The sequence below is a fragment of the Hevea brasiliensis genome, chromosome 16 (assembly GCF_030052815.1).
Source record: "Hevea brasiliensis isolate MT/VB/25A 57/8 chromosome 16, ASM3005281v1, whole genome shotgun sequence".
In the NCBI taxonomy this organism is placed as follows: domain Eukaryota; kingdom Viridiplantae; phylum Streptophyta; class Magnoliopsida; order Malpighiales; family Euphorbiaceae; genus Hevea; species Hevea brasiliensis.
The window spans coordinates 3954778-3965095 of record NC_079508.1 but is presented as its reverse complement, the minus strand read 5'-3'; the positions used below and the strand labels follow the sequence as shown (position 1 = coordinate 3965095).

General features: G+C 38.6%; 1 protein-coding gene across 1 annotated transcript; it reads left to right on the top strand.

The window, feature by feature from the left end:
• Window positions 1-4266: 4266 nt before the first annotated feature.
• Window positions 4267-5550, top strand: LOC131174453 (uncharacterized; the record flags this gene model as incomplete). The annotated part of the gene is made up of 1 exon (XM_058137809.1): window positions 4267-5550. A coding segment is annotated over exon 1 (1284 nt), but the record flags the coding sequence as incomplete, so codon positions are not given.
• Window positions 5551-10318: the final 4768 nt, after the last annotated feature.

Here is a 10318-nt window from a genome sequence, read left to right as displayed (position 1 = left end):
CGGGCAGGTTTATTTTGTAAGCGTTATCATTAATTTTGGTCAGCACTTGGAAAGGTCCATCACATCTTGGTTGTAATTTTGATTTCCTTCGAGAGGGAAACCTTTCTTTGCGCAAGTGAACCCATACCCAATCTCCAGGTTGAAATGTGACTTTCTTCCTTCCTTTGTTGGCTTGACTAGCATATTTTTCATTGTTCTTTTCAATTTGAAGCTTGGCTTGTTCATGGATTTTCTTCACTAATTCTGCTTTTCTTTTTCCATCTAAACTAGCAAGCTCGTTCACAGGCAAAGGTAAAAGATCCAAAGGAGTTGAAGGATTGAAACCATACACAATTTCAAATGGAGAATAGCCAGTAGAAGAATGCACATTTCTATTGTATGCAAATTCAACAAGTGGAATTGATGAAGAAGCACCAGTGCCTATGCCATTATTTAGAGGACCCATCACCAGAGCCAGAGCTAGAGAGCTGCAAGCATTGGTGTTGGAGCATTGTGAGCACAAGGGGGATCAAAATTGCCATGTTGGACTTTCTTGCATATTGTTGGAATCTAGGTGGATCATTCTCACACAAGTTGGCATGGGAGACTTGACAAGTGGCGCCACATCAGCGTGACTTCGCCACATCAGCATGACTTGGCACAAGACTATTTGGCCAAGTGGATTGGAGGAGCTTCTTATGCTTATTTGAATTTGCCATGTGCTGATACCTTTTGTTGGTCCCCACTACATTAAAAAAAGGCTGCTACCACCTAAAGTGTTGCTGCCAACTTATGGTCCCCACTACATAAAGGGCTGCCATAAAGCAAGTGGTCCCAAATGGTCCCCCCCCCCTATGGAAACGCCCCATCTGATTGAGGAGCCTTTTATTTTTGTCTTTTTAGCCATGTTGGCACACTTTTAGGGTTTTGGCACACTTTTAGGGTTTTAGAGATGCTATATATAACCCAAGATATTCAGATTGTATGGGAGCCTTCATTTTTCTAGTTTAAGTGTGAGTATTAGGGAGAGAACTCTATTGCTGGAGCTTGAGTTTCTTCTATGTTTCTTCCATGTTTCTTGAAAGAACTTGGATTCTAGCAGCATGAACCCCTTGCTAGTCTTATTTTGATGATCAATATGCTTTAGCTTGTTACTATTTGTGTATTGACACTTGGGTTTTCAATCTGAAATTCTGCCTTGTTTGGATGATTAAAGATCTTGGTTCCAATATTTAGATGTTGTGTTTCTTGGCATCCTAGGAGTGCTCATCATTTTGGTATCAGAGCCTTGGCATCTAACAAGGTATTTATCCATTAAAACTACTTTTTCTTTTCTGTTTGGTTAACTATAATAGTCAGCCATTGTAGGACCTTTAGATATCTATTAGTTTCTTCATCTAGTACCTTGTTCTTTGTAGCCAAATCAAATTTGCATTTTAGGGTACTGATTTTTCTTCTTTTTTTTTGTTTGAACTCTTGCTGGCTGAAACTTGACAGTCTTAATTTTAGTGTAGGATTTTGCTTAATCTTAGATTAAATCTCTTGTTCATCTTGTTTTCCTTGAGTTTGTCTGTAGGATTAGAGTTAATCAAGCTGAAACCTATCTTTGACACTAGCTATTTGCCTCTTGAGTTATATGATATCAAGTCTGAGTATGTTAAACTGGGTAATTAATGCTTGGGATGTGCCTGTGTGCTAGTGGGTAGAGCTTGATTTGGATTGCCAAAATACTTGAGTGGAATCAGTATTTGATTCTGCAATTTTTATCCTTTGCATCCGTATAAAAAAAAAAAAAGAAAAAAAAAAAAAGAAAAGGAGATTGGATTGTAAGCTGAGTTGTGTTGTGCTGAAAAAAAAAATTGACAAGCTGACATAAGTGATGAAATTGTGAATTGTGGAGTTAAACATTGAATTTGAGCCTGATAATCTACCAACAACTTTGGGTATTACTAGACACATCACATGCCATATTTGATGTGAAAATTCTACTGTTTGCCTATCGAACCAAAATTTGCGGCAAACCTGATCAAATTGAGTTAACACACCAAACCAACCCAGAAAGCTCCGAAATTTTGCAGGCTGATTATAATCAATCTCAGTAGCTTTTGTGTCAATTTTCAGGGTTTTGTGACATTGTTTGCCTACTGAACCAAAATTTGCGGCAAACCTGATCAAATTGAGTTAACACACCAAACCAACCCAGAAAGCTCCGAAATTTTGCAGGCTGATTATACTCCATCTCAGTAGCTTTTTTGTCAATTTTCAGGGTTTTGTGACATTGTTTGCCTACCGAACCAAAATTTTGCGGCAGACCTAGTCAAATTTCGTTCACCTAGTAAACTCATCCAGAAACTCCTGAAATTTTACCAGTAGTTAGTCAGTATTGGGATGCCTATGTCTACCAAATTTCAGATCAAAATATATTCGTTTGTGTGGTGAACCAAAATTGTTGCATATTTTTTGTTAATTGTGTGAACTGCTGGTATTTGTGCAAAGTTGGCTATGAAATTGGAAGTTTGAGCTTGATATCATTCTGTTGGGTTGTCTCTCATACAGTTTTCAAAAATCATACCATTTCGTTCACATTTGCTTCTACTTTGGCGTCTTCCATTTCTTTGGCTCTAGTGTCACACTCTCTGGTTATTGCAATTTCGTTTCTTCCAGTTTCGTTTGTTGATTATTTTGATAAAATTAGCAAGTATTTGTGCTTGTTTGTGTATTTTAGTTCCCAAAGGAACAAGGGAAGCAAACTCTTGAGTGGTAAAAGGCAAGAGTGTGTGAGTGCCAAAAGAGGGTAAGATCCTGAAATTTGTGCGAAAACTCTTGAGCTAAACACTTGAGAGGGTGAGCCATTTCTACTAACTTCGTTTTCTTGCAGCCAAATCATGTCTCAATTACAAGAGACAAGTGGTAGTAGCGGAGGTAATGAAGAAAAAAGGGAGTTTCCTGATGATCGAATTTTTAAAGAATCTGTAGCACAAAGCTTTGAAAGGATGAATGTGCAAATGAATGACTTTAGAGATGAATTGGATGTATTGAGGGGAATGAGAAATGAGATGACCAGGTTTATGGAAGAGATGAGAAGGGACAGAGAAGATAGAAATAGGAGGAATGATGGGGGAGCAAATGTGGGAAATCAGAATAGAAATGAAGGTAGATTTCGGGCAGAACATAGGAATGAAGGGTATGAAGAAGCTGAATGGAATGATGATGAGTATGATGAAGCTTATGACTATGGGAACTACCATTATGGTGGAAGAGGGCATAGACCACCTAGGGGTAGAGGGCCTAGGGGAAGAAGGGGTGGCAGAAATTTTAGGCTCGGTGATCATTGGGATAGAGATGGAAATGAGGAGAGAGTTGATGGGAATTTAGCTAGTATAAAGATGCAAATTCCACCTTTTCATGGGAAGGATAATCCAGAAGTTTATTTGGAGTGGGAGAGACAGGTGGAGTTGATTTTTGAGTGCCACCATTATTCTGAAGAAAAGAAAGTGAAGTTAGCAGCTGTAGAATTCAAAGAGTATGCAATTGTATGGTGGGATCAGTTGTTGAGTAGGAGGAGGAGAAATGGGCAACGAATCGTGGAGACATGGGACGAAATGAAGGGAATCTTGCGAAACCGGTTTGTGCCACCTTACTACCAGAGAGCTGCTTCAAAGGTTACAAAAACTCACTCAAGGTACTAAAAGTGTCGAAGAATACTACAAGGCCATGGAGATAGCGTTGATTAGAGCTGATGTTGAGGAGGATCGGGAAGCTACAATGGTTCGCTTTTTGAATGGGTTAAATCCTGAAATTGCTAATATTGTGGAGCTGCAACCTTGTGTGGAGGTGGAGGATATGCTACAAATGGCACTTAAAGTGGAGAAGCAACTAAAAAGGAAGAATGTGGCTAGATATGCACCAGCCAACCATTCGGCTCCTAGGAGTAATTGGAAGTCGAATTGGTCTGCTCCTTCAAGGGTGGAGAAAGAAGTTCCCAAATTCAAGAAAGAAGAATGGAAAGGAAAGGAGAAAGTAGAGGAGAAGAACAAGGGAGTTCCTACTAGGACTAGAGAATTGAAGTGTTTTAAGTGCTTGGGAAATGGACATTATGCCTCACAATGTCCAAATAAAAGAGTGATGGTTGTTAGGGAAAATGGAGAGTTAGAAAGTGAAGAGGAAAGGGAGGAAGAATCTCATAATGTTGATGAGCATGAGGATGATTGCTACGATGAGGGAGATCAGCCACCTATGGATGGCAATATCCTTGTCACCATGCGCACACTTAGTGCACAAGTGAGTATGGAGTGTGGTGATGAAATGCAAAGGGAGAACATCTTCCATACTAGGTGCTTGGTGAATGACAAGTTGTGTAGTGTGATTGTAGATGGTGGGAGTTGTTGTAATGTGGACAAGTTGGGTTTGCCTACTACCACATATCCAAAACCATATGGCTTGCAATGGTTGAATGATTGTGGGAAGTTGAGGTTTACAAAACAGGTGGTTGTGCCATTCACCATTGGCAAGTATAATGATGAGGTACTTTGTGATGTTGTGCCTATGGTTGCTACGCATCTTTTGTTGGGCCGTCCATGGCAGTATGATAGAAGTGTTGTGCATGATGGTAGGAAGAACAGGTACACGGTCACTAAGGAAGGTCGAACATACTCATTGCTTCCTATGACACCAGGTCAAGTGCATGAAGATCAAATGAGGATTCTTAGATCCATTGAAGAAAAGAAAGAAACTTGGAGAGAAAAACTTAGAGAGGCCGAGCTGGATGAGAGTGAAAAGAAAGAGAAAAGAGAAACAAAAGAAAAGAAAATGAGAACAAATGAGAAAAAGGAAAGCTCGGGGCAAAAGGAGAGTGGAGAGAAAAGAATGAGTTTGTATGTGAAGGAAAGAGAAGTTAGAGAGGCTTTACATTCAGGAAGACCTCTTTGTGTACTTATGTACAAGGAGGTTAATTTATGTGTTACTGACCTTGATTCACATTTGCCTAGTGATGCTTTGTCTCTTATACAGGAATATGAAGATGTCTTCCCGGATGAGTTGCCACCAGGAGTGCCACCTATCAGAGGGATTGAGCACCAGATTGACTTAGTACCTGGAGCACAAATACCGAATAGACCAGCATACAGAACAAATCCTAAAGAAACAAAGGAGTTACAAAGGCAAGTGGAGGAGCTTATGGAGAAGGGCTATGTTAGGGAGAGCATGAGCCCATGTGCTGTACCTGTGTTGCTAGTGCCTAAGAAGGATGGGAGTTATCGCATGTGTGTGGATTGCAGAACCATCAATAAAATCACTGTAAAGTATAGACACCCAATCCCTCGCCTTGATGATATGCTTGATGAGTTGCATGGTGCAAGTGTGTTTTCTAAGATAGATTTGAAAAGTGGTTACCACCAAATAAGAATGAAAATTGGTGATGAGTGGAAAACTGCTTTCAAAACTAAATATGGGTTGTATGAATGGATGGTGATGCCATTTGGGCTCACAAATGCTCCTAGCACTTTTATGCGTTTAATGAATCATGTGTTGAGGAATTTCATTGGAAAATTTGTTGTTGTGTATTTTGATGACATTTTGATTTACAGCAGTAACATAGACGAGCATTTGCATCACTTGAGACTTGTTTTTGATGTGTTGAGAAATGAGAAATTGTATGCGAATGCAAAATTTGTTCATTTTGCTTGGATAAGGTTGTTTTTCTTGGTTTTGTTGTAAGTAGTAAAGGTGTACAGGTTGATGAAGAGAAAATCAAAGCCATTAGAGATTGGCCAATTCCTAAGAATGTGTCTGAGGTTAGGAGTTTCCATAGATTGGCTAGTTTCTATAGGCGATTTGTGCCTAATTTTAGTACAATTGCTGCTCCTTTGAATGAATTGGTGAAAAAGAATGTTGCATTTGAGTGGAAAAAGAAATATGAACATGCATTTTCTGAACTTAAAGATAGATTGTGTTCTGCACCCTTATTGAGTTTGCCAGATTTTGATAAGACTTTTGAGATTGAATGTGACGCAAGTGGTGTAGGAATTGGTGCGGTTCTCATGCAAGAGAAACGACCAATAGCATATTTTAGTGAGAAATTGCATGGAGCTGCCTTGAATTACTCTACTTGTGATAAGGAGATGTATGCATTAGTTAGGGCCTTGGAAACTTGGCAACATTATTTGTGGCCTAAAGAGTTTGTCATACATTCAGATCATGAATCATTGAAGCATATTAAGAGTCAAAATAAGTTGAGTAGAAGGCATGCTAAATGGATTGAATTTTTGGAGTCATTTCCATATGTGATTAAATACAAGCAAGGAAAAGAGAATGTTGTAGCTGATGCACTTTCTAGGAGACATGCACTTTTGTCTACACTTGATGCTAAATTGCTTGGTTTTGAGTTCATGAAAGAATTGTATGTTGATGATGCAGATTTTTGTAATGTATATGCTGCTTGTGAGAAAAGTGCATCTCAGAAATTTTATAGGCATGATGGATACTTGTTTAAGGAAAATAAATTGTGTGTGCCTAAATGCTCTATGCGAGACTTGCTTGTTTTGGAGTCACATAGTGGTGGTTTGATGGGACATTTTGGTGTTGCTAATACTTTAAACATATTGCAAGAAAACTTCTTTTGGCCAAATATGAGGAAAGATGTTGATCGAATGTGTTCTAGGTGTGTTGAATGTAAGAAAGCAAAGTCTAGAGTAATGCCAAATGGTCTTTACACACCCTTGCCTGTTCCTAAGGAACCTTGGACTGATATTTCTATGGATTTTATTTTGGGTTTGCCTAGGTCTAGGAGAGGTCATGATTCTATATTTGTGGTTGTTGATAGATTTTCTAAGATGGTACACTTCATACCGTGTCACAAAACAGATGATGCCACATACATAGCCAATTTGTTCTTTAAGGAGATAGTCAGGTTACATGGTATACCTAGGACTATAGTAAGTGATAGAGATGTTAAGTTCCTAAGTCACTTTTGGAGGGTGTTGTGGGGTAAGTTAGGTACTAAACTGTTGTTCTCAACTACTTGTCATCCCCAAACTGATGGACAAACAGAAGTTGTGAATAGAAGCTTAACTACTTTATTGCGTGTGATGGTTAAACAAAATTTGAAATCTTGGGAAGATTGCATTCCTTTTGTTGAGTTTGCTTATAACAGAGTAGTGCATTCTTCTACCGGATTTTCACCATTTCAGATTGTGTATGGTTTAAATCCATTAACACCATTAGACTTGTTGCCTTTACCTGTTGATCATATTAATAGTCTTGATGGTAAAAAGAAAGCAGATTTGGTTAGGAAATTGCATGAGCAAGCTAGGTTACAAATTGAAAAGAAAAATGCACAATATGCTACTCATGCTAGGCCGAAAGCCTCTTGTGTTTGAACCAGGTGACTTTGTTTGGGTGCATTTAAGGAAAGAGCGGTTTCCAAACCTAAGAAAGTCGAAATTACAGCCAAGGTGTGATGGTCCATTCAAAGTGCTAGAAAGGATCAACAACAATGCATACAAGATTGATTTACCAGGTGAGTATGGTGTTAGCAATTCTTTTAACATTCGATCTTTCCCCTTGCATTGATGCAGGACCAAATTCGAGGACGAATTCTTTCAAAGGAGGAGGGGATGATGAAGAAGCACCAGTGCCTATGCCATTATTTAGAGGACCCATCACCAGAGCCAGAGCTAGAGAGCTGCAAGCATTGGTGTTGGAGCATTGTGAGCACAAGGGGGATCAAAATTGCCATGTTGGACTTTCTTGCATATTGTTGGAATCTAGGTGGATCATTCTCACACAAGTTGGCATGGGAGACTTGACAAGTGGCGCCACATCAGCGTGACTTCGCCACATCAGCATGACTTGGCACAAGACCATTTGGCCAAGTGGATTGGAGGAGCTTCTTATGCTTATTTGGATTTGCCATGTGCTTGCTGATACCTTTTGTTGGTCCCCACTACATTAAAAAGGTGCTACCACCTAAAGTGTTCTCGCTAACTTATGGTCCCCAATACAAAAAGGGGTGCCATAAAGCAAGTGGTCCCAAATGGTCCCCCATGGAAACGCCCCATCTGATTGAGGAGCCTTTTATTTTTGTCTTTTTAGCCATGTTGGCACACTTTTAGGGTTTTGGCACACTTTTAGGGTTTTAGAGATGCTATATATAACCCAAGATATTCAGATTGTATGGGAGCCTTCATTTTTCTAGTTTAAGTGTGAGTATTAGGGAGAGAACTCCATTGCTGGAGCTTGAGTTTCTTCTATGTTTCTTCCATGTTTCTTGAAAGAACTTGGATTCTAGCAGCATGAACCCCTTGCTAGTCTTATTTTGATGATCAATATGCTTTAGCTTGTTACTATTTGTGTATTGACACTTGGGTTTTCAATCTGAAATTCTGCCTTGTTTGGATGAATAAAGATCTTGGTTCCAATATTTAGATGTTGTGTTTCTTGGCATCCTAGGAGTGCTCATCAGGAATGCAATCTTCCCATGACTTCAAATTTTGCCTAACCACAGCACGCAAAAGAGTTGTTAGTGTCCTATTTACTACTTCAGTTTGACCATCGGTTTGTGGGTGACAAGTGGTGGAGAGTAACAACTTGGTGCCCAATTTTCCCCACAAAACCTTCCAAAAGTGACTAAGGAATTTAACATCCCTATCACTAACTAAACTCTTAGGTATGCCATGCAACCTAACAATATCTCTAAAAAATAAATTTGCAACATTTGTAGCATCATCAGTTTTATGGCATGGAATAAAATGTGCCATTTTTGAAAACCTGTCAACAACAACAAAAATTGAATCATGGCCTTGTTTAGACCTAGGTAATCCCAACACAAAATCCATAGACAAATGAACCCAAGGATCACTAGGGGTAGGCAAAGGTGTATACAAACCTTGTGGCAAAACTCTAGATTTAGCCTTAGCACACACAATGCACCTAGCACATACTCTTTCAACATCTCTTTTCATATTCGGCCAGTAAAAATGTTCCTTCTATACATCTAAAGTTTTGGCAACACCAAAATGACCCATTAATCCACCAGCATGAGACTCATTCACAAGTAATTCAAGCATGGAACTCTTAGGCACACACAATCTATTTTCTCTAAACAAATATCCATCATGCCTATAAAACTTCTCAAAAGCATTCTTTTCACAAGCTGCATACACTCTAGCAAAGTCATCATCTTCAGCATATAATTCTTTCACATATTTGAATCCTAATAACTTTGCATCAAGAAGGGCAAGAAGGTTTGATGAGAATCAAGCTACATCCACAACAAAGGATTTCATCCAAGGTCCAATTACTAGAGCTAGAGCTAAATCACTTCAGAATTTAATTTGTGATAAGGAGCAAGGATTATAAGCTGGAATGGCATGAAGAAAAATATAAATGATTAAATTTGGTGAAAATTATGCTTAGAAGTGACCAGGTGTCATGTGGAGCATTAGATTACATGGAATAACCTGTGGACATGCATGCACCAGATCCAACCCATGTACATGTATCTGCTGGCACCTTTTTCAAGGAATATTCCATCTGTTATAACCACTTCTCTTTTGGACTTAAATGCCCTTATTTGCTGCTGCATTAAATTTACTTTTTGTAAGGAGTTTTTAGTCTTTTGATAGATTAATTCTTGTTTGGACTTAAAGCTCCTTACAGCTGTTACTAAAGTAGGGATATTTTTGTCTTTAGTTTTGAAGCCAAGAGGCTATAAATACAAGTGTAATGAGAGAGTGGAGGACACACTTGAATATTAATGAGAGATTGTTTCTGCTCCTCTAGTGAGTAAATTGGCTGTTGCCTTTGTTCTTGTGAAGCTCATTAACTTGCTGAGATTCTATCTTGCAAGGTTTAATGTGCATAATATTCTTGGTTTATTCATTCTCCATATGAATTAGGTCAAGAATCCCATTTCTGATATTTTCTTTGAATTACACAACAATCTGATTGTGCTGATTCAAAGATTCAAATTCATACATCTTGATTTGGTGCTTTCCATATTGTTCATTTAATTCTTGAATGTGGGTTTTCAAGTTACCAATTACTTGAAGGTTCACATCAGTTTTGGTATCAGAGCAAAGGAATGTCCAAACAAGGTAGATTCTCTATTTGCCTTTTATTCTTTGTGTTTCTTACCTTCTTCATATTTGCTGTTTAGCTCTTGGGGTTTAGTTGGACCTGTTTGTTTAAAAATTTGTTTTGTTGGGTTTGTCTTAGGGTTTTGGGTTAATCAAGCTAAAACGATTATTCTAGCCATCCATTTGCTTCCTTCATTTTGATATTAAGCATGGGAGATTATCTGGTTCATTGAGTTCGACTTACCAATTTCGCCTGAAACTGT